General features: G+C 44.6%; 2 protein-coding genes across 5 annotated transcripts in view; one reads left to right on the forward strand and one right to left on the reverse strand.

The window, feature by feature from the left end:
* Positions 1-23,159, reverse strand: part of LOC147726079 (uncharacterized) — a 602,042-nt gene that overhangs the window by 359,347 nt on the left and 219,536 nt on the right. The window lies entirely within an intron of this gene.
* LOC147726080 (uncharacterized) overlaps positions 1-23,159 on the forward strand; it is a 58,737-nt gene that overhangs the window by 2,382 nt on the left and 33,196 nt on the right. Inside the window, exons 2-3 of the mRNA XM_086960190.1 lie at positions 1,738-1,863; positions 20,920-21,766. Of these exons, the coding sequence (XP_086816316.1) occupies positions 1,738-1,863; positions 20,920-21,766 (973 nt within the window). The remainder of the gene's footprint in view (positions 1-1,737; positions 1,864-20,919; positions 21,767-23,159) is intronic.

The following is a 23,159-nucleotide window of genomic DNA, read 5'->3' on the forward strand; positions in this document are numbered from 1 at the left end:
CGGGACCAGGGTTCAATTCCCCGCCTCGGCGGGGTCTTGGGCTCAAAATTCCACGGACCTGATAGTTCTCGCCTCGATGCCTATTCCAATCATGAAGTCCCACTCTGTAACTCTGGGCAATAGCTTGCTTAATCTCCACAACGGCCCCCACAATGCTAAGGAGGCCTGGCCTCCACCTTGGGGGTGCCCAGGAGTGGACGCCTTACAGGGAAAGCCAGGATGGGTTCCACAGCGGTATTCGTACAAGCGCCTTGAGACCCTTGTGGGTTAGTAGTGCGCTATACAAGTATCTATCAATTTACATTTTCTCTTATGATAGTATCATTCAGTATAACAGAAGGGGACAAACAAGCGTCTGCTGCCCCCTCTGTAATACTGTAAAACCTGGGGTCGCATAAGGCGGGCACAAACATCCGTTCCCCCAGGACACAATGTATAATACTGATTCTGGGGCCCTTAATGAAAAGGGCGCACTTTCTCTGTTTGTGCCCAGTGCACCGAAAAAATAGTTGTGCTGGGCGCAAACAGGGAAAGTGTGCGCTATTACAAGGAATGCACTGTCCCCAGGGCAGCCGCAATCTTGTGCTGCCATGGGGGCAGCGCATTCATGTGAAAAGAGAGTCACTGCCTTGAAACCGCTTGTGTTTTCACAGTGCACGTGGCAACCCACCTGCACTTTTAAAGGGGATTAGAGATCCCCTTGCAGGTGGTTGCAGTGAGCGATTGCACCTGCCTGCAAGGGGATATCACGGGGATCCATGGGACCCCCTTTGCCTCCTGCAGTGGGCTGCCATCAGGGGACGCACCTACTAACTGCTTTGCTTCTGCACCTTTGTCTATAATGCGGAAGGGGCGCAAAGGCGAAGGGATTCCCTCCTTTGCATGGGGCCACGCCCCCACTCAAATGTGGGAACGTCCTTTTGAGGAAAGCTCTGACGCTGTACCTGCGCGTGCAATTTCAGTTTACAGAAGGGGACGCACAGATGTGGCTGGGCTGGGCTGTCTGTGCACAAAGGACACATCCCCCAACTATGTAATCCGGCTCGATGGAATAATTGGTGCGGGCTGTGTGGTAGGTTTAACTGCTGCCTTTTTTCACTAGTGATGAATTGATTTACAGTGTTTCATTAAACAATTCTGCTCTATCCAATTTGTTATTTTAACTGCACAACACATCAACAATATTTTAATTCTCATTTTTGTATATGCTATTTTATGAGTCTTACCAGGGGCACCTCCTGCTGGCTACTAAAATCAACTGTTAGCACTACATCACACACGCCACAACATACCACCTACATTTGGCTAAACTCTCTCCAGCTATTGGCTTGTTTGGTCAAGCCCCCTTCAGGCACGGGCTTGAATGGAGAAGCCTACACATGTTACAGATATGTATTGGTTCTTTCCAGCAGCCCAAGTTAATGTGGGTGATAGAGTGAAAACAGTACTCGTTTTATTTATTAGTACCCAGCCTTGATAGCATATTTTAATTCAGATTTCTTTTGCACAATATTTCTTTTTTCCTTCTCACGCTGACATCTTTGCAATGGTAAACCAATCAGTATGGCAGTAGCCCCCGCTCTTCCTGTCCCCTTGTAGAGTGATTGCAGGTCTCAAAGGCACAGCTGCCTAACTAAAAGTAAAGGCAGTGCCTGAGCAGGCAGCTGCCCTCATGGATGTCAGTGGGTGCACACCTGGCAAGGTTACGGCAATGACTCCCACGTGTGCTTCTTCCAGGCAAGGCCCCTACGGTGACTCACAGAGTGATACCAGCGAGGGGAATCCCAGCAAGACGGACCGGGACAAGCGACGCTTCTGACGAACCTGAAGGTGTCGTAGATGTTACCACCTCCGACAGGGAAGGTGAGTGTTGTGGAGCCTAACTCGGGTTTCTTTTTTGAGATTTTGTGCCGTGTAGTAGATTCCTGTCTAGGATACATATGGAAGCTAGAATCCTGTTACTGCTAATCATCAGTTCCTACCCTTCCTGCCACACCCCACTCAAAAGTGCCACTGAAGCTCCTATCCCGGGGTCCAGCTCCACTACCCCTCACTCACAGCTCCTTCCCTCCCATACCCCTTCCACCCTCCTCCTTGCCACCCATCTGCTTTCCACATTTGCCCACGGCTGCCCCATTTCTTTTGCCTTCTGGGAACTATGGCAACATCTTTCTTTATGGTGAAAAATCTAAAAACAATGTTAATGCAAAAAAATGAATTAAGAGTGTAGGTCTTTGGGAGTAAACAGCGCCACATAAGGAGAGAAGGGCGGTAGGCGCTTCATGATTTAAGGTCCAGTGTTTCTATTGGGATCTCAATATTGCCTCCTTGCAAGAACCCTAAGCTGTGACTGGTTCAGTACTAAAAACGTACTGCCAGGCTGAATACTTTGGATTGTGCAGAAACTTATATTTATTAGCGGGTCTGCAATATTATAAGTGCGAGCAAGTACTTCTCTACTAGGATGCTATACTTGAAGTGCGAGCTAGCACTTCAATACTAGGATGCAGTACTTGAAGTGCGAAACTAACACTTTTCTATTAGGATGCAGTAACACTTTTCTATTAGGATGCAATACTTGAAGTGCAAGCCAGCACTTCTTTACTAGGATGCAATACTTGAAGTGCGAGCCAGTGATTCTATACTAGAATGCAGTACTTGAAGTGTGAGTCAGTACTTCTTTCCTAGGATGCAATACTTGAAGTGCGAAACCAATACTTTTCTATTAGGATGCAGTACAGTCGCCAACATTCCGGAAGGCAGAGGGAAGCCGTGATGACAGGACGGGACGCTTTTGAAACTATTTTCTCTCTACACTCAGGTGCGGAAGCCTTTCACCACATTGTACTTTATATGATGGCCCATACAAAAGAATACTTGTTCAGGGTGTGAACCCACATCGACCAGTTATCTTTCATAGAAACTTATGAATGCGAAATCGAAACGATGAAAGATTATGGCTCTGAACACTGAACAGAGTATACACGACGGCATATTAGGTCTGTCATGAGGTCCCAGGAGATCCCCTCTTATTGCGACATCATTCGTCATTTAGTGATTTGGTAAAAGGACCCGATATATCTGCACAATTATTCTGGGGTACATTTTTCCATCTTTAATGAAATACGTACAAGGCTTATGAATTATATACCAACTAATTGAGAGACGAATATTGTTAGAGTCCTGATGAAGGTGGTACATCTATAAGTTCATACCACCGAAACGCGTCAGCACCCTTTTTGTGTAACACGTTGCATCCACAGAACCTCCTGATGTCTAAGATTACCATGAGTCTTTTAGACTGAGATCTATTAATATATGGATTCCATTTAAAGTTACTTTAATATGATCTAATTTGTTCACATTTTGTCTGTCTCTTATTGCTTGTTTTTATCCTCTGCGATTTTTTTTTGTATCCTTTGCAAATTACATTTTTCTTATTGTATAAATGTCATGTTTTTAATTGTATTTCATTGAAGCTAAATTATTTGAATAAATATGCTATTTTTTAACATTGAGTAAAAGCACTTTATCGTTGTGTATATTGCAATTGGTTTTGGGGTTCCAATTCATGGTGTTCCATTTGAGTTGTGTGGTAGTCTGAATATATGAGATGTGTATGACTGATTATATTCATTGAATAGAGGCAATTCTAACAGTTCCAAGAGAATCTAGCTGTGTCTGTACTTGTGGTACCCTGTCTCTTGCAAGTGGGGTCGCTCCCTTGTTCTTTACACTTGAATGGCAAGCCAGCACTTCTCTACTGTAATGCAATATTTGAAGTGCGAGCCAGAACTTCTCTACTAGCATGCAATCCTTGAAGCGCGAGCCAGTGTTTCTATACTAGAATTCAATACTTGAAGTGTGAGTCAGTACTTCTCTACTAGGATGCCGTACTTGAATTGCGAGCCAGTACTTCTCTACTAGGATGCAATACTTGAAGTGTGAGCCAGTACTACTCTACAAGGATGCAATACTTAAAAAAACATGCCAGTTCTTCTCTACAAGGATGCAGTACTTAAAGCTGAGCCAGCATTTATCTACTATGATGCACTGCTTAAAGTCAGAGCCAGTACTTCTCTATTAGGATGCAATACCTGAAGTGCAAGTCAGTACTTCTCTACTAGGATACAGTACTTGAAGTGTCATCCAGCAATTCTCTACTAGGATGCAGTCCTTGAAATGTGAGCTAGTATGTGAGCCAGTAGTTCTCTACTAGAATGCAATGCTTGCAACAAGACAGTAGCCAACACTAAGGGGCCGATTTCGAACTGGGTCGGAAAGCACTCGGACTGAGACGGATCCGGGGTGTTTTCCGACCGATCTGGACTCCTGCAGTCCGACCTAGTACGATGCAGGTGTATGCTGTCGGACTCGGTTCAGTTGGACTCCCATAGAAGTCCAGGGAGCGTGCTCCCAGCGCAAGATGGCCACCGGAAAAGAGGTCGCCTAAGAAGCTACGGGGCTCAGGATCCCAATTTGTGTGTAAATCCCTGCTTATGCCCCCCGCACAACCTCTTACTCTACCCCCACACTTTGCGGAAGTTCTCAGCCACGCAACGACCAAACATTTAAGCACACATCAACAAATACAGTGCTGCACAGCCAGAATCGACATGGCCACCGATGTCCGCGGATGGCTCTGAATTCGAGTTGCTTCCATCGCTCTTTGGGGCTCCTCCTGCAATCTCATTTTTGGCGTCCTGGGGCTGCTGCAAAACCGCACCTTCCGCCATCCAACCGCGCACCACTGGGTCTGACAGCCCTGTGAACTTCACACTCTGAGCTTGGCTCACCCGGTGCCAAGTAAGCATGGGCGGAAAATCCGTTACGCTCGCGAATTTTGCGGATTTTCGGTAAATTCGCAATCCGCGAACGCTCGCGAATTTACCGAAAATCCGCAAATTCTCACGCAGCGGATTTTTTTTTCTTGGTGATACAATTTTGCGGCGTGCGGTGTAAGTTCGCAATTGTGAACTGGTACAAAACCCTCGCGAACTGGCAAAAATCCTTGCGAACTGGCAGAAATCCTTGCGAACACAAAAAAAGCATTCAGCAGGTTCAAAAGTTCAAACTCATCATTAGTAACCATTCCCTGTAGTGCTTCCTGACAAGGGCCCCTCCAGAGTTCAGTTGCTAGTTGCAACAATTGTATGACCCTGCTCTGACCCTCACAGTAGGCTCATAGAATAGCTACAAGTAGGCCACAAAGGTCCTGGAAAAAAAAATTGCACTGCAACAGAAAGCAAATTACAGATAAGGAAGCAGGTGCCAGACTGGAATTTTAAAACAGTGACACATTAATAAATCAACCCCAAATTAATTCATGTCAGTTGAAGCAGGCAGGTGTGCTTGCTTTTCCCCCCCATAATCTACAGGGATGATGAAACAGAGGGTGGCATTGATGTACCAGAGGGTGGCATGGGTGAAACAGAGGGTGGCAGGGGTGAAACAGAGGGTGCTGGGAACCTGTGATGATGAACCAGACGTAGAAACAACATAATCGTGACCGTTGTGAGCCGACATGTAAGTTCGCAATTGCGAACTGGTACAAAACCCTCGCGAACTGGCAGAAATCCTTGCGAACTGGCAGAATTCCTTGCGAACACAAAAAAAGCATTCAGCAGGTTCAAAAGTTCAAACTCATCATTAGTAACCATTCCCTGTAGTGCTTCCTGACAAGGGCCCCTCCAGAGTTCAGTTGCTAGTTGCAACAATTGTATGACCCTGCTCTGACCCTCACAGCAGGCTCAAAGAATAGCTACAAGTAGGCCACAAAGGTCCTGGAAAAAAAATGCACTGCAACAGAAAGCAAATTACAGATAAGGAAGCAGGTGCCAGACTGGAATTTTAAAACAGTGACACATTAATAAATCAACCCCAAATTAATTCATGTCAGTTGAAGCAGGCAGGTGTGCTTGCTTTTTCCCCCCATAATCTACAGAGATGATGAACCCGAGGGTGGCATTGATGTACCAGAGAGTGGCATGGGTGAAACAGAGGGTGGCAGGGGTGAAACAGAGGGTGCTGGGAACCTGTGATGATGAACCAGACGTAGAAACAACATAATCGTGACCGTTGCGAGCCGACATGCAAGTTCGCAATTGCGAACTGGTACAAAACCCTAGCGAACTGGCAGAAATCCTTGCGAACTGGCAGAAATCCTTGCGAACACAAAAAAAAAATCCGCAAATTCGCGAGAATTCGCGGATTTTGCGGATTGCGAGTTCGCAAATTCGCAAAATTCGTGAACGCCAGATTCGCAAAATTCGCCCATGCTTAGTGCCAAGTTCAAGGCGGCGAGGGGTCGGCCCCCTCCTTCGACCCTCAGGATCTCTCTGCCTGCCCTCTGCCTTCCCTGCATCTCGGGCTTGATTCAACGACTGCAGGACCTGCCAGGGGACTTGGGGGCCAGGGTCACACCACCAGTCATGCGGGGATGCGAGGGTCGGCCTCCTCTCGCTGCCGGCAGATCATAACTTGACCTCTTGCACCCAAGGCACCTCCTGTGAGTTTTTCCTGTGACATGTTCTCGCCTGTGCAGATCTCTCTCTGCCCCCGCAGATGCCCAGGTGAAGAAGCGTGATCTGCGTCTCTGATGGGGGGTACTTTCACTATCACTTTACTCTCATGATCACATTCCCGATGCGCTTGCCTGAGCGGGTGAAGAGAGGACTTTTGGCGGCCTAGAATGTGGCGTTCCACTTCTGGTGAGCCCGAGGTATCTCCTAATGGTGCTAGGTTTGTGCTGCTCCCAAACTGAGAGAGGGGGAGAAGAAAAGAACGTGTGATCCCTTTTAGTTCACTCCCAGCCACCGGTGATTGTTTGCCTTTGGCCCCTGTGGCGATCTGCAACACAGTCCTCGAAGTGTTTTTTTATTAGCGGAGTTCCTGGGCTATGGCAATGACTTTGGATATCCACCTCGGATGCCTGACCTGACTGTATTTTCGAGTCCCTTGGGGGAGATAGAGAGTTTACCTGACCTCCATTCTGCCAATGGTATCTTTTGCACGATCGCCTAGAATATCTTGGATTTCTCTAGCGTCCATTTTGTCCCTGGCCTCTTTCCTTTCACAATCTCCTCTCCTACCTCTTCACTGGCTTTTTGCTCCCCAGTTCATGAACACTAAAATAGGACTATATTCGCACCTTCATCCTGAGTTATCATTCCTCCCTACTCGAACTCTCTACCTAGACAGCTTTTTTCTTTCTTTTTTTTTGCACATGGATGTTTTGTGTTGATTTCTGTACATTCTCTTGCTCTATAGTTTATTTCTAGTTTATTAATCTTATCATTATTAATATAATGATATTCTTTGAGATTGTCTATGCTGTCCGTAAGTTATCGTGAATTGGTGGCCATCTTTGAATGGAGCCCCGTCTATAACTCCACTGGATTTTCAATCCTGTTGTTCTTTCACCTTAAAATGTCCCCATCTCTTCACCTTTTATCCCTATCTTATATTTTATCTCTCTCATCTTTGTTCACCCCCAACTATCCTGCCCATGCTTTCGTCCTAAGCTCGCTGTCTGTCCTTTCAGATGCTCTCTTCTACACTACCTCTCAACTCTATCCCCATCTATATTAACTTTCAATCCTATCCCTACACTATACAATAGTATATTTTAGTGTGCTTTTTTGCCACACCCCTACCACACCCCCATCTACCTTGCCTTTATTTGCTTCTCATTTTGTAGTTCACTGTACAGAATGTTGGGATATTCATCATTTGTGTATGTATTTTTATTGATTAGGTGCCTCCTATTTTGTATTTACCCTGTAGTATGCTATTTATGCAGCCTGCACCTTTTTTCGTTTGATGTTTACTCTCTTTAGTCATCTATCTCACTCCTAACCTTATTCACATCTTTCTCACGCTTAATCTTAATTTCTGAATGTTCCTTTTGATGTGTTTTATTATTGTTGTGTAATTTTGTCTGATTGTGCTGTCCCCCTTTATGATGTTCCCTTGTATGGTTCACCCCCATTTCCTATTTTGTTATTTGCTTTTGGCCAAATGTAACTTTAGTGAGATATTTACGCAGCTTACACCGTATTTCGCTGGTGTTTACTCTCTTTAGCTGATTCTCATCCTTCCCATTATTAGTTTACTTCACATCCTTCTCATTTTTAGCTTTAATCCTTGAATGTACATTTGGACGTGTTTTACTATTGTTGTTTATTCTATATTACTATGCTGTCTATTGTTGTTTATTTTATTTGATTATGCTGCCCCCCCCCATAGGATGTTCTTTTATGTTGTTCTCCCCCATTTCTTTGTTGTAATTTTGCTTTGGCTAAATGTATCTCTTCCATAGTTCTGCTAATCTTATGGTTTAATCTGCTTGCTTCTCTCTACATACTCTCCTAATCATGCCCCCCCTCTCTCTTTCCCCCTCCACCTCAGTATCGCCTATCTTGAAACTTGGCCCAACTCTTGGTCTATCCTCTACCCCTCCCATCTCTCCAAGCCTGGTAAAAAAAATTCAAATACAAGCTCCTCAGTCTCCACCCTGAAACCTTATTTGCAGATTACCATAATAGCCCTAACTCCTCCTTAATCACTAACTACATCTTCTTTTCCAAACGCCCTTCAAAATGTAAAAGCCTATTTCTTCGGCACCTCCCTATCAGTAACTCTCCACCACTTGCTCTTCCTCATTTCCTGGTGATATTGATATTTCCATCTTCAAATCTGGAAACATTTTCATCCAAGCATCTGAAAATCACCTCTACATCTTTGAACTTCACTTCTGTGCCTTATTCCAATCCTTCGCTCAGTCCCTTAACCCCCCTCTCCCACCCCATCGTCTCCTTGTTCCTTCACCTCGTCTCATACCCCCTACTCTTCTCTCTGATCCCCTCTCTCCCAATCTCCCAGTTTTTCTGCCTCTTGTCCAGTTACAAAAAGGTGCGATAGAGGTGGTTCTGGAGCAGGAAAGGGGTCAGGGATGCTACTCCCGGTATATCCTGATTCCCAAGAAGGATGGTAGGTTACATCCTATCCTGGACCTCAGAATCTTGAATCTGTTTCTCAAGCAGGAGAGATTTAAGATGCTCAACCTAGCGCAGGTTCTTCAGGCGCTTCCACAAGAGGACTGGATGGTGTCCCTCGACTTGCAGGATGCGGATTTTCACATTCCAATCCTGAAGTCTCACAGGAACTATCTCCGGTTTACTTTTGGTTAGCAACACTTCCAGTTTGCGGTTCTTCCGTTTGGTCTTACTACTGCACCTCGAGTCTTCACCAAGGTGATGGATGTGGTGGCTGTCCATCTCAGGAGGTTGGGGATTCCGGTTTTCTCCTACCTGGACGACTGGCTGCTGACCGCAGAGTCGCCAGAGAGGATTTGTCATCATCTACAGGTAACAACCCAGCTGTTAAACAAATTGGGTTTATTGATAAATGCGTCCAAGTCTCACCTGGCGCCCTCACAGAGCAACTTGTTCATAGGGGCTGTACTGGATACCACTGTGTGTTAAGCTTTCCCACCTCCACAAAAGATTCTCAACTTTCAGGAAATTATTTCCTTGGTTTACAATGGAGTGGTTGTTCTGGTTTTGAAGGTCCTTCGCCTAATCAGTCTGTTCGCCTCCTGCATTCTGTTGGTCAACCATGCATGCTGGCACATGAGGGTGCTCCAGTGGTATCTCCACAGGCAGTGGTATCAGCGCAACGGAGATCTCAGGGAGTCAGTCAGGATCTCCAGAGATGCTGCTGAGGATCTTTCTTGGTGGAGCGTGGAGGGCAATCTGTCTCAAGGAAAGCCCTTTCATCTTCCTCCATTGGTGGCCACAGTGATAACAGATGCCTCTACCCTAGGGTGGGATGCTCATCTAGGGGATCTGGAGATCAAGGGTCTTTGGTCTACAGAGGTAAGATTGCTTAATCCTAATCTTCTGGAATTGCGGGCGAATCGTTTGGCACTGAAGGGCTTTCTCCCTTCCCTTCGCCGTCAGTCGGTTCAAGTCCTGACGGACAACACTGCTTTGATGCTGTACATCAACAAGCAGGGAAGAATAGGGTTGTGCCGTCTCTGCACAGAGGCGTTGCGGCTTTGGTCCTGGGCTCAGGACCATCGGATTTGATTGATGGCAAATCATCTGCCCGGGGTACTGAACGTGCGTGCAGACAGTCTCAGTCCGCAGTTCTCCTCTGGCCACAATTGGAGGCTTCATCTTCCGGATGTGGGGGACTCCTCGGGTGGACCTGTTTCCACTACCCGTCATTCTGCAGTCTCCAGTTTCCGAAGCAGGGGGCGTTGGGGAACGTGTGTCAGTTGAGTTGGAGCTCACAACTCCTTTACACATTTCTTCCCACACCCTTGATTCCTCAGGTTCTGAGGAAGATTCAACAAGACTGGGTCCAAGTTATTATGATCGCCCAGGATTGGCCAAGAAGGGTGTGGTATACAGACCTTCTTCACCTCTCATCTCACCTCCGCTCCATCTCCCTCTCAGGGTAGACCTCCTCTTGCCGTCAGAGGGGCAGGTTCTAAATCCCCACCTCCAGAGCCTGCAAACTCATGCCTGGAGATTGAACAGGGCAACCTGAATTCTTTTTCTCTTCTGCCTGCCGTGGTGGATGGTATATTATCGGCCAGACGACACTCCACTAAGTCTGTCTACTTCGATAGGTGGTCTAAATTTGTTAAATGGTTTGGAGAGTAGTCTATTGATCCATTAAGAGCTCATCTTTCTGATGTTCTTTGTTTTTTGTTACATTTGGCCCAGCAAGGTTGTGCTGTAGCTACAGTTAAAGGATATTTGTCGGCTTTATCAGCATTTCTTTGCTTGCCTGATCTGCTGTCTCTTTTTAAATAACCAATTGTGATAAGGTTCATTAAGGGTCTTACTAACATGTTTCAGCCCACTTCCTTCAATATGCTCCAGTGGTATTTAAATCTACTTTTAACTTTCTCAATGGGTTCTCCTTTTGATCCTATGCAGAGTTGTCCTTTGAGACTGCTGTCATTCAAAACAGTCTTCCTTGTGGCTATCACCTTGGCCAGGAGGATGAGTGAGCTTTAGGCTTTGAGTTCAAAACCTCAGTTTCTGACCATACATGCTGAAAGGATGGTCCTCACGACCAGGGCGTGGTAACTCCCTTCCAACTATGACAGTCCATTACCTACCTATTAAAATAATGAATGCTCAGAATATATGATGAATCCATATATTTATTTTAAGATATGCAGAAGAAGCACAGCACGTCTGTTACGATGTAGATCTTCAGTAAAAACAGTTTTTCATGGAATCTGGAACCCAACATGTAAGATGCAGGCACGCATCATATATTCCAGGCTCCAGCAACCAGAGAACATGAAAAGACAGACAATATAATCTAAATGAATAAAGAATGTAACACTACCCTACTTTATATCCTCCCCCTCATCCTTCCAAGGAGGAGGAGTGGCTTCATCGATTGAATCCTAAGAGGGCGATTAGTTTCTATCTGGATAGAACGAAGGACTTGCGACAGGATGATCAGCTTTTTGTAGGCTACGTTGGACGAATGAAGGGCAAGGCGGTGCACAAGCGCACGTTATCCAGATGGATCATCTTGTGCATCCAGATCTGCTAGGCTCTGGCTGGTAAGGAGCCTCCTGAAGGCATTAAAGCTCACACCACCAGGGCTAAATTGTCTACTTCTGCCTTGTCCAGGGGTTTTCCTGTGTTGGACATCTGTAAGGCCGCAACTTGGGCCTCCCTCCACACTTTCACGAAGCATTACTGCTTGGATTACGAAGTGAGGAGGGACGGCCATTTTGTGAGTTTGACTGCTGTGGGATTCTATTCATAAGGTGAGGAATCCACAGGCAGATGTATCGATCAGAAGAACAACTTACTTACCTTCGGTAACGCTTTTCTGGAGGATACAGTATCTGCCTGTGGATTCCTCACTGACCCACCCTCCTCCCTGTTGTCCACCCTTTTATACCTTAGAAGAGGTATTGGTTAATATGGTTGTTTCATATTGTCATTTTGTATTGCCTCTATTTGCCTTTGTGTAGGCTTATAGGAAATTTTTGCTTCCCGATTTCACTTTGTGTATTTAAATGAATACTGCGTACTATGTATACAATGTCTCTATGGTCAGTCTGCCCGTTTGCCTCGGAGGCACGGAAGAAATGGGTGGAACTGGCGTCATCACGCCGACGTGGTCTTCTTATGACTCCAGTGACATCATGCAGAGCAGCGTGCGGATCCAAGGCATTGTGACAACCTCGTTGGCCTGGAGAGCTAGGAAAAAGTTTCCAGGGAATGCTGGCGCATGGGATATTCATAATGGGAGGAATCCACAGGCAGATACTCTATCCACCAGAAAAAGCATTATCAAAGGTAAGTAACTTGTTCTTTAGAAGCGTAGGAGCACAAACTATTTCCTGAGCGAACCATTGTTGTTACTAAACCAAGTTTCTTAGGTAGACCAGCTGGTCCCAAAATATATTTTTTATATTTTTACGAAGCTGGCAAGTGTAGATATTTGTCTGACATGGTCAACAATGTCAGAGGACAAAAGAAATACAGACCCATACAATAAGGGTTTACCTCGTATCTGTTCAAGTGTATTCAAATGGAGATGTGTCTGTTTCCATTCAGTCTTTTGCTTCCTGAGCTTTGCAGCCTCGGTTTTACATCTCTGTATAATCCGATCTGCACCCCCTTTTCCTCTCTAAGTCCACATTCCACCCTCTGTCCCTCTCCATTTTCTAGCTCTGTTTCCCTTTCTTTGCTCTACTTACCTTCTTTTCAGCCTCCACTTTACCTCTGTTTCTCCTGCCCTCTTGGCTCTCCATTTACAGGCATCTGCTGACTATCTGAGGCTGCTTTGTAGCCTAATAGCTGTGTAATTCCGGTCAGCCTAATAGCTCTATACTCATTTGACTACATTCAAAGTGCCCTTTTGAGCTATAGACCAGTGGTTCTGGTGATACACTTTGCTTGTGTTAATTCTTAAGACTGGGAATTGTGTGCAGTTCTGACCACTGTTAATAAGATATTTACTGCTTCAAGACTCATTTTCTTTCCTGCCTGGCTCCACTCCATTTTCACTTTTCCTTCCTGCTCTCCCAGGCACAGCTTGTGGATTAGAGAGCTGAACACACCCTCCACATGGTGCTCTCTTTTGGTGTTTGTTGGGCAATCATTTGGATAGGCCTGCAGGTAAACCTAAGAGGCTGCAAGAGGGTTACATGATTTCACTATTAGCCTTTACAAACTCTTCCCTTGGGGCATCTCAGCCTGGGCATTGAGGCTAAGGACAGACAGGACAAGGGCAACTTGTCTGTATGGGCCTATTCAGGACTGGTTCTGCCGAGGGTCAAAAATGCTGTATTTTTTACTACTTAAAACATTCACCAAGGCCCAACCACATTTACAAAAATGCACACACAGGCCCTCAGCAGGACAAGCCTATATACATATACATGCACACACACGCATAATAACACACACCTATCATTCAAACAAAATTAAATCACACTACCCACCACTCACTTGCAAAGCAATATTCATCTCTTCAAAACCCTCCTTCATTCCCTTCTAACCATAAATTCCTACAAGGGCTTTTTCACCTATGCACAAATCACAACTCTGTGCTAAACCTATAGATCACTAACCCTTTAAGCCTCTGTCATATGTTATGCAGATTTATAGAGCGCACTATCACCCAGAAAGGTATCCTGGCGCTGAGGTGAGTCTAGGCACTCCTAGGACCTAGTTGAACTACTTGAAAATCCAGGTCATCAGTTTTTTGCAGAATTCTAGAAATGAGGAGGAGAATGTTGTTTTTACTCTTTAGGAGCGTGGCAGACGAAGGCTCAACTGCCAGATCTGGTTTTCCGTATGCAAGGAATTTGAGAAAATAGGAGTCCAGACGGGTGGAACTGTCTGAAAGGTTTTTGAAATTAGATGTAACTGTTGAGTAATGTTGGGCGGCATGTGTGACGTAGTGCCTTGAAAGTGTGGATGAGGATTTCTAATGGTGCTCATTTGTGAATGGGGAACTTTTAAAGTGTGGTGTGATGTGAGTGCAGCTCAGGAGGCTGAGAGTGATTCTTCACATGTGTTTTGGCACATTCCCAGATTTACAAAAAGTTGTAAACCTGGGACTGCATCGAAATTGTATGCCTCCGAGACCCAGGGGTAACGAGAAGTACTTTTATTTCTCCTTGTTACTTTCGTTTTCTATTTGTGATGCATTCCACATCGGACATGGAAAAAGGAACATTACTTTAAAATGTGTTTTTGGACAGGAAGGTGTCCCTTCCTGCTTGTAAAGCTGGCAACATTGCACCATGGAGCAAGGGTGCCTGTTTTGGAGCTATGCAGCACACAGTGTGCTAATTCCAGGAAGCGTTATAAATGTGCCATATCCTTGTGAATACGGTGAATTTCTGATGTCTCCCTTTCACGCAACATATCAAGTTGCCTTGCTGCACAGTAGTAGGCGTTGGCAAGAGGCTGACCTCTCTGCCAACAGCTCTGTGCAGAGTGAAAAAAGGATATTTTGAAAGAATGGCCCATCCACAAACACCTCTGAACATGATGTGGAAAAATATGCATAATTCAATGATTTCAGAGACTGAGCTGTGCATGATATAACTTGTTCAGACAGTGGACTCTCTGCTAACACTTCTGTACAAACAGCTGTAGGCTGTGCTTACAACTGTTTTCTGAGAAATAGATCTCTGTGACATCGGGCCACATTCTTTATTGTTTTGTGTCGCTTTTGCGGGACACATCGTGGTGCAGCACGACACAAAACCTAAAATCAGATTTACCAAGCCACGCAAGGTCACCCTGCGTGGATTTGTAAATCGGGTGTCACGTATAGGCATGGGCGGAAAATCCGTTCCGCTCGCGGATTTTGCGGATTTTCGGGAAATCCGCAATCCGCGAGATTTGCGAATCTCCCGCAAAATCCGCAAATCCGCGAGCAGCGGATTTTGCTCGCACTGCTCGCACTGTTCGCGTGAGTTCGCGTGAGTTCGCGCCCCGCGAATAAGTGCAAAATTGCAGAAATACGATCTTAGCAAAACTGAAAGTAACTACTTACCAGGTTCAAAAGTTCAGGCTCATCATTAGTAGCCATTTCCTGTAGTGCTTCCTGAGGGGCCCCTCCAGAGTTCAGTTGCCAGTTGAAACTATTATGTGACCCTGCTCTGAACCTCAGAATAGTTACACATATGCCACAAAGGTCCTGAATTACAGCTAAGGGAGACAAGCAGGAGCCAGGCTGGAAGTTAAAATCCATTATTCAGCCCCTAATTCATTATTGTCAGTTGGGGCAGGGCAGGTGTTGTAACTAATTTTGCAACAATGAAAGCACTTAGCAAGTGCAAAAGATCACTAATCAGGGCGCACTAAGGAAGCAGGTGCCAGCTAAAAAAATATTCTGTGACACATTAATCAGCCCCAAATTAATTCAGGTCACTTGAGGCAGGGAAGGTGTGCTTTGCTTTGCCGAAAATAATGTACACTGGACAACCAGAGGGTGTGGTGATGAAACAGAGGGTGGCATGGGTGGGCCAGAGGGTGGCATGAGTAGTCAGAGAGTGGCAGTGGTGACAGAGAGTGGCAGTGATGAAGAAGAGTGTCCCAAACAGGCTGGACACGTAGAAACAACAAGTTCGCGAAACTTGCGACCCGACAGGTAAGTTCGCAATTTGCGAAAGTGTACAAAACCCTCGCGAACTGGCAGAAACACGGGCGAACACAAAAAAAAAAAAATCCGCAAATTCGCGGGAATTCGCGGATTTTGCGGATTGCGAATCCGCAAATCCGCAAAATTCGCGAACGCGAGATCCGCAAAATTCGCTCATGCTTAGTCACGTAAAGCAGTGCAAATTGCTGCCTTATGTTACACTGTATGGTGAAGGCCTTATATGGGTGGAGCGTGGCTTTTCCCACACATCCACCAATGTATTCTGATGCCTTCCCTGGTTTGCCAAATCTGCTAGACCTTGGAACGCATCAGAATTGTACGTCTTCCAACCAGAGGCCCAATAAGGAGAAATTCCTCCTGGAGGTTTCCTCTTTCTGCGCTACGCAGCACAATTAGAAGAGGAAATTGCCTCTAAGAATTGTTTTTCTGCAGGAGGGTGTACTTTCCTGCGCAAGAACAATTCTATCTGAAACACAGGAACACTTACACCATGACGCAAGGGTGCCTGCATTTGCGCTAGTCTGGAATAAGTGCACCAGGGCAAGGAGAGGACACGACCATGCCATATAATGTTAAATATGGTGTATTCCCGCCCTCTCCCTTTCATGCAGCACAGTGCATCAAGTTGTCTTGTTGTAGTGCGTGAAAAAACAAGAAATCTGCCACATTAGATCAAACTAAACCCAAACCTTGTTAACAGATGACAGTGCTTGCTAGGCATACCAAAGGTAAGATCAGATAAACCCCTGAACAAAGGGTTTCGCAATTCACTGCACCCTTTCCATAATGCTTTCCACATTGTCACTCAATGTGCTTTTTTATTCAGGTGTCCGGAACACTAAACATCTCTGGACGACCCAAAGCAGCCATTGAGGTGTTTAACTACGCAAACCAAGGAATAGTCATAGCCTGATTCAGCTTTAGATGATTCTGAATAATTACCCTATTGAGCTAAGGCTCAGGTTGGATCCATATCAAAATCCATGTAATCAGGGGGTGCAAAGGCGTTGCCCCTGTAAGATATGGAAGCTCCACCTCTTGGTGTGCAACATGTGCTGAGATAAAATTACGTAAACTCAACAAACATCTAGTAATACAGTTTTCTATAATAGGAGACCAAGATACTTACAAACTCTTCTACAAACCAGGGCCGGTACAAGCTTAACATGGTATATCTGTAGCTTAGACCTAAAAGGTTTCTTTTTCTACGTTCACGGAAAATCTAAAATTCCCCTCGATCTATCTTCAATAGGAGTTCTTAGCAGCTATAGAAGAAGCACATGTACCTCTTGTGTCAAGTAAAATGGCAAAATAGGGGAAGGCACCCACCCTCAATAGGGTCCAACTTGACACACTGAATTGACTGGTCTATATGGATTTCTGCCCAGCCGCCATCAAGTTTTGGAATAATTTGTCCTCAGGTAGAAGGAGTCCATAATTTTAACAAAATTGTCCCACTGCCATGGGAGTCCAATATCCCTTATAGATACCAAGCCTCCGTCCAGTAGTGCAGCAACACAACTGCTTCTAGGAGAAAATAATTAAAAGGCTAGGATGCAGCCCAGTCAGAGATCCCTAATAGGGACAAAAATCAGTTCAGGAACCAACATTCATGAACCTTATTGTGCTGACAGATTAACATGCAGATCCCGCAAGTAAGAAACTATATTTGAGTGGACGCCTAAGGTGATGAGGATAGACTTTTCAACACATACTTGTTTATCTGCAGGATCTACTATTAGTTAGTTGTTCCCTGACAAGATCTAAAACCATACGGTATGTCCTCTATGATATTATTAGCAACCCAGACCGTGACTCTATTCTAAAGTGTTTCCCCACATATTTTAACAACAGAATCCATTAGAGAGATTGGTCTGTAACAGCCAGGGTTGGACCTATCACCTTTTTGGAATGCCAGCATCATAAGTGGTTTAGACCAGGAGTGCGGATAGAGTTGGAAGCTTGCCTAACTCACCTCCTGTCATGGGAATAAGATGGTCAAAGGCACCCTCCAAGTGTTTTACTAGGCCAAAAGAGACATCCACCTGTACCAAGTGGTTATGAAATTACTAAAATAACTAACCCATGATCTAAGGGGGAATGTGCCTAGAGAATAAACCCTCATCAGAATGAAAAAAGATTCATAAGTTCCCAAAATGTAGAACTAGTATTAGACAGACAACTAGCCAGAAGAAGATGATGCCAAGCTTCTTTCTAAGAATGTTCTCCCACTTCTTAACCTCTGCCCTATAGTTAAGTTGACATGGGTGACCTAGTCTCAATCTCTATGCTAATCCTTAAGGCGTTCATTAGTTACAGATGTGCTGGTGAGCACTTGCTATCACAATACCTATGCAATGGAGCATAGCCACCATTACATGGAGTAGCCAAAAGGCGAGCAATCACTAAGGAAATTAATACAAAGGAGTTAAGTATTTGCTAGTTCAGAAGAATTCTTGTTAAGGCAAATCTCACCAGCTAGAGCACTAGAAGAGAAACGTTTGACCAAAAAATTCACCCCTTCTGGCTTAGTCCATTTCATCTGTAGTTCTAGGGAGGACCCTTCCTTTGTGAGGTCCTCTCCTATTTATCTTAGGTCAGTCTTCAATACATATAACAGGAAATTGACCAATAAGCATTAAATTAGGTATTTGGGTAGATTATGCTAGATTACCCAAAAAAGCAGACACAAAAATAAAATATATAATGATGTACTTCCTCTTCCTAGTCGAGTTGGTGGGACAGGAGGATCAGGATAAGAAATATTCTTATCAAAGGGAAGTTCAAGAGAAAACTCGTGAGTATTAGCACTTAATAGTTTCTCTGGGCCTGTGTGCTCCATGTGAAATCCACTGTCTAAAACTGGCCATGATGCCCTTGAATAAAATACCTACAGAGATGCGCATTAAAGTCTCCAGAAAGAAGATAAAAGACCAGAGATACACTTTGCCTCTATAGTCCCTCAAGAAGGTATGTAAAACGTTTTGCTATGTCAAATGATTAGTTGAGCAATTGACAGTGTAAAAATTCATCATTAGGGCACAAGCGGTTTTGGGAGGACACATTTCCACAACCTGCAACTTAGGAGAACTAGTATAAACTTTTGCTGTTCACTCTATATTGAAGGAGATTTAAGGAGCATTTACTCCCTACGGTCTGACCAGCGGGAGAAGGAACAACTGGTACATTAGATGAGCAAGAACCGTTCCACAATAAAGAGTTAGATACATACCCAGGAGGTTATTTAAGCTAAACTTGCATCACTTCTGCACCATGTAAAGTGGTACATGCGTGAGGCAGGGCTCTGAATAAGATTTAAGAAGCCACGCAAAGCCATCCTGCATGGCTTTGAGGGGCCTCATAAATCTTGAGTGAGGCGATGCAGTGCAAATTGCTGCATTTCCTTCCTCTGTCTTCGGGTGGCGTTCCATGGGTTTTGCCGTGGTTGTTTCCCATGCAACACCCATGGATTTTGATACTGCCCCAGATTAAAAAAATCAAGTAAACGTGGGGAAGCCCCAAATCCTTACGCCTTCCGAGGTGAGGCGGAACGAGGAAAAATATCTTTATTTCTTCTAATTTTTTCCTCTTTTTATATGTGTGCTGCATCACTCATAGAAAGCAGACATTTCCTTTTAGGATTATTTCAATGCAGGAAGATGCCCCTTCCTGCACAAAAACAATCTTGCCTACAACACAGGCCCGCTTCCATGGTGCAAGTGTGCCTATGTTGGCAGTGGGCTGCCAATTGTGCAGGAAGAAAGGGCAGGAATGCACCGTTTTGCATAAATTCGGTGCATTCCTGCACTTTCACTTTGAATTAGGCAGCAGAGTACGGTGACTTGATGCACTGCCCCGAGCCAAAATCATGTAAATGAGGGCCCAAGTTTTGTGGAAACAAATAATACCAAAAGATGACATAAAATGTAACCCCAGTTTATCAGATTTCAGATTTCCAGACCTGCTGCATTCCAGTTTAAAATGTGAACACAGTTCTGATAACTAAAAAGAAGTATATACTTTACATGCACAAGAAGAACGTTCAGTATGTGATACCAGAATGTATAGAGGACTGATCTGTTTTAGGATTAGAAACGAAAGTATAATGACCACAAGTCTTGCTGTTTATTCTGACTTTGAAAACCTAGACAATCAAACACTTTGCATGTGTTCACCTAGACAATCAGACACTTTGCATGTGTTCACCTAGTCAATCAGACACTTTGCATGTGTTCACCTAGACAATCAGACACTTTGCATGTGTTCACCTAGACAATCAGACACTTTGCATGTGTTCACCTAAACAATCATGTGTTCACCTAGACAATCAGACACTTTGCATGTGTTCACCTAGTCAATCAGACACTTTGCATGTGTTCACCTAGACAATCAGACACTTTGCATGTGTTCACCTAAACAATCAGACACTTTGCATGTGTTCACCTAGTCAATCAGACACTTTGCATGTGTTCACCTAGACAATCAGACACTTTGTGTGTGTTCACCTAGACAATCAGACACTTTGCATGTGTTCACCTAGACAATCAGACACTTTGCGTGTGTTCACCTAGTCAATCAGACACTTTGCGTGTGTGCACCTAGACAATCAGACACTTTGCATGTGTTCACCTAGACAATCAGACACTTTGCGTGTGTTCACCTAGTCAATCAGACACTTTGCATGTGTTCACCTAGACAATCAGACACTTTGCGTGTGTTCACCTAGTCAATCAGACACTTTGCATGTGTTCACCTAGACAATCAGACACTTTGCGTGTGTTCACCTAGACAATCAGACACTTTGCGTGTGTTCACCTAGACAATCAGACACTTTGCGTGTGTTCACCTAGTCAATCAGACACTTTGCATGTGTTCACCTAGACAATCAGACACTTTGCGTGTGTTCACCTAGTCAATCAGACACTTTGCATGTGTTCACCTAGACAATCAGACACTTTGCATGTGTTCACCTAGACAATCAGACACCTTGCGTGTGTTCTGGGGTCACCCGTATGTGAATGACAGTAAATGCAACATTTAATCAAATGTAATTTGAAGATGGACATTTAATTCAGAGAAGTAAATGATATGCTCACAGGGAGGCTGGATCAGTGTGCTTCCATGAGTATCAGCTTGTCCTGCTGACACCCATAGCTACAATGGCCTCCATATATAAATGAACATGAGCTCATGTGCAGAGCCTGTTGAAGGACTGTGGGATAATGGGTGCCTTCTCTTTCATTCTAGAGACCGTGCTGTTTTGTGTTGACGAGCACAAAACCTGCAAGATTGGCTTACCTCCAGCCGCAGAGGGGGACAACTACCACCAACGGGCCATTGAATTAGGAAAGTTAGAGAATGTCAGACATGTTTTCTTCAATCCCAAAGGTGAGATGTTTGTTGTGCGTGGGCACGAGCTTTACAAAGGACCAACACCTTCAGGACGGTGGGATGACTGGTTCCAGTTGGCAAAGTGTATCGGAAGAGGTGATTGGGACCAGGTGAAATTCCCTTTTTTCACCCCGGGAGGCGTCCTCTATGTAACCACCTTTGCCGGGTCGTTAGTTAAAGGCCCTGAACCTAACAACAAACATGTATCCTGGATCCATAAACACGCCACTGCCCTAGGCAGTTTTAAGTATTATTTTCCTGATGCGATCTTTTCTGACCTAGAAGGCAACATTTATGCCTCTTGGCAAGGTTCACTTTATAAAATTGTCCCCTCAAAAAGTGAAGGGGGCTCAGCTGATCTTCTAAAAGAAAAAGTTGGAAGATCTGGTTGGGAGGCTCTCTCCTTTTTCATGGGGTGTTCCTATGAAGGCGATCTTTGGTGTGTTGGAAGCAATGGGATGTTGTACTCAGGTCCACTACCTACTGATGAGGAAGAATCATGGCTTGACAGAGCGAAGAAGATGGGGTCGAATTATCATATGTACGATAATCTGAACTTCACACATGATAAAACAATTCAGAAGGTTTTGAGACTCGACTTCCTGGTGGACAATGGCAAGATCCTGGACACAGCCCCGGAGCTGGTCGCTCAGCAAGAATATGATAACAGGGACAGCAGCATTGAATTGAAAAGCACCTTTGAGTGAGTATGACATGCATGAAGTGTAATTATGTGACTACTTTTACAACAATGCTTGCTGCTTATTATGAAACAATGTCTTTGTAATCTTCTCGCCACCTTTTCCGCCCCACCACACTGTCTCTCAAACCACCTTTCACAATGAAATCTTAGCCTGGAGACCTACAATCTACCTCTTTAACTTTTCACCCCTTTTCCTGATTTCTCAATATCATGCACACAAATTACTTGCAATGAGTGATTGATATCACTAACCAGAATATTTTATTGTATGATTAAACAAAGTCTTTACAATTTTAAGAGCTTGTTGGGCATTAGAGCAATAAAACGCATTGTACCGGACACCAATAAAACCATGATTCATTTGATATTAAAATGGCGTTGGCAAAGCTCTTCAGGGGAGGATTAAGATTGAAGACCTGGAGAAGTGAGACAGAAGGAAATAGCTTTAAATAAGAGAGAAGGAAAAAGGCAATGTGGATACTAAGCAGTAAAGTGCATCATCACAAGCAGATACAGACTGAAGTGGTCCAGTGATCGCAGGACTGCGCTAGTGTAGAAAGTTATTTTGGGCTAGCACATTGGAGTTAGCTCTTAAGCAGCAGTTGGAGGCAGAGACGTCTCAAGGCACGGACACACAGGGCTCTGGCCCAGGACCCCAGCCTTTCAGCCTTTCACGGGGCCCCTGATAGAGCCAGCTATGTTCTGCAGAGTCTTGCCCTGATTAACTAGAATAATTCTTAAACAGATTGTTTTGAATACCATTTTCCTTTCATTTATTTTTAATGTGGGTGATGTGTGAGTCTCTTAAAGACATTTTGAGGGAAAATGTTGTGTTTATGTTTCATGGAACAGGCATAAAAACTATCTTTTAGAAAAACCATGATCTCACATATGAGAAGTGGGAGTAATATTAGTGAACTGTTGCTGTAGTACAATATTGAAAACTCACGGCACTGTCCCTGAATATGAGATGTACACACATTTAAAATTTGGACTAGTGTGCCTATGCGCTGACAGTGACCTGGCCAAAGAGGGCATGAAAGAGCTGAAATTGGATCATATTTTCAAAGCTGTTCCCAACAGGGGGCCCCAAAATACATTTGGTGCAGGGCCCCCCAAATCCTTAAGATGTCCTTGGTTGGAAGCCATCGGTGCAGGATGTTCTGCAGCCGGACTGAACAAGTCTGGAAGTACTCATGCTTGCACGGAGGCCGAATACTCAGCTGGGCAGACCTACTGTGATTACAGCCTGTAAATGCACAGCTGTAATCAACAGTTCCCGTGCAGTGTGACCAATTAGGCACCTCTTCTATGCATGAGGATGATGTATTTGCCAAGTGTCGACTGTGTCATCGGCTCCATGAGAGTGAACACCAGGCTTGTGGCTTTATTG

Source organism: Lissotriton vulgaris, chromosome 3_1 (genome assembly GCF_964263255.1).
Source record: "Lissotriton vulgaris chromosome 3_1, aLisVul1.2, whole genome shotgun sequence".
Classification (NCBI taxonomy): Eukaryota; Metazoa; Chordata; class Amphibia; order Caudata; family Salamandridae; genus Lissotriton; species Lissotriton vulgaris.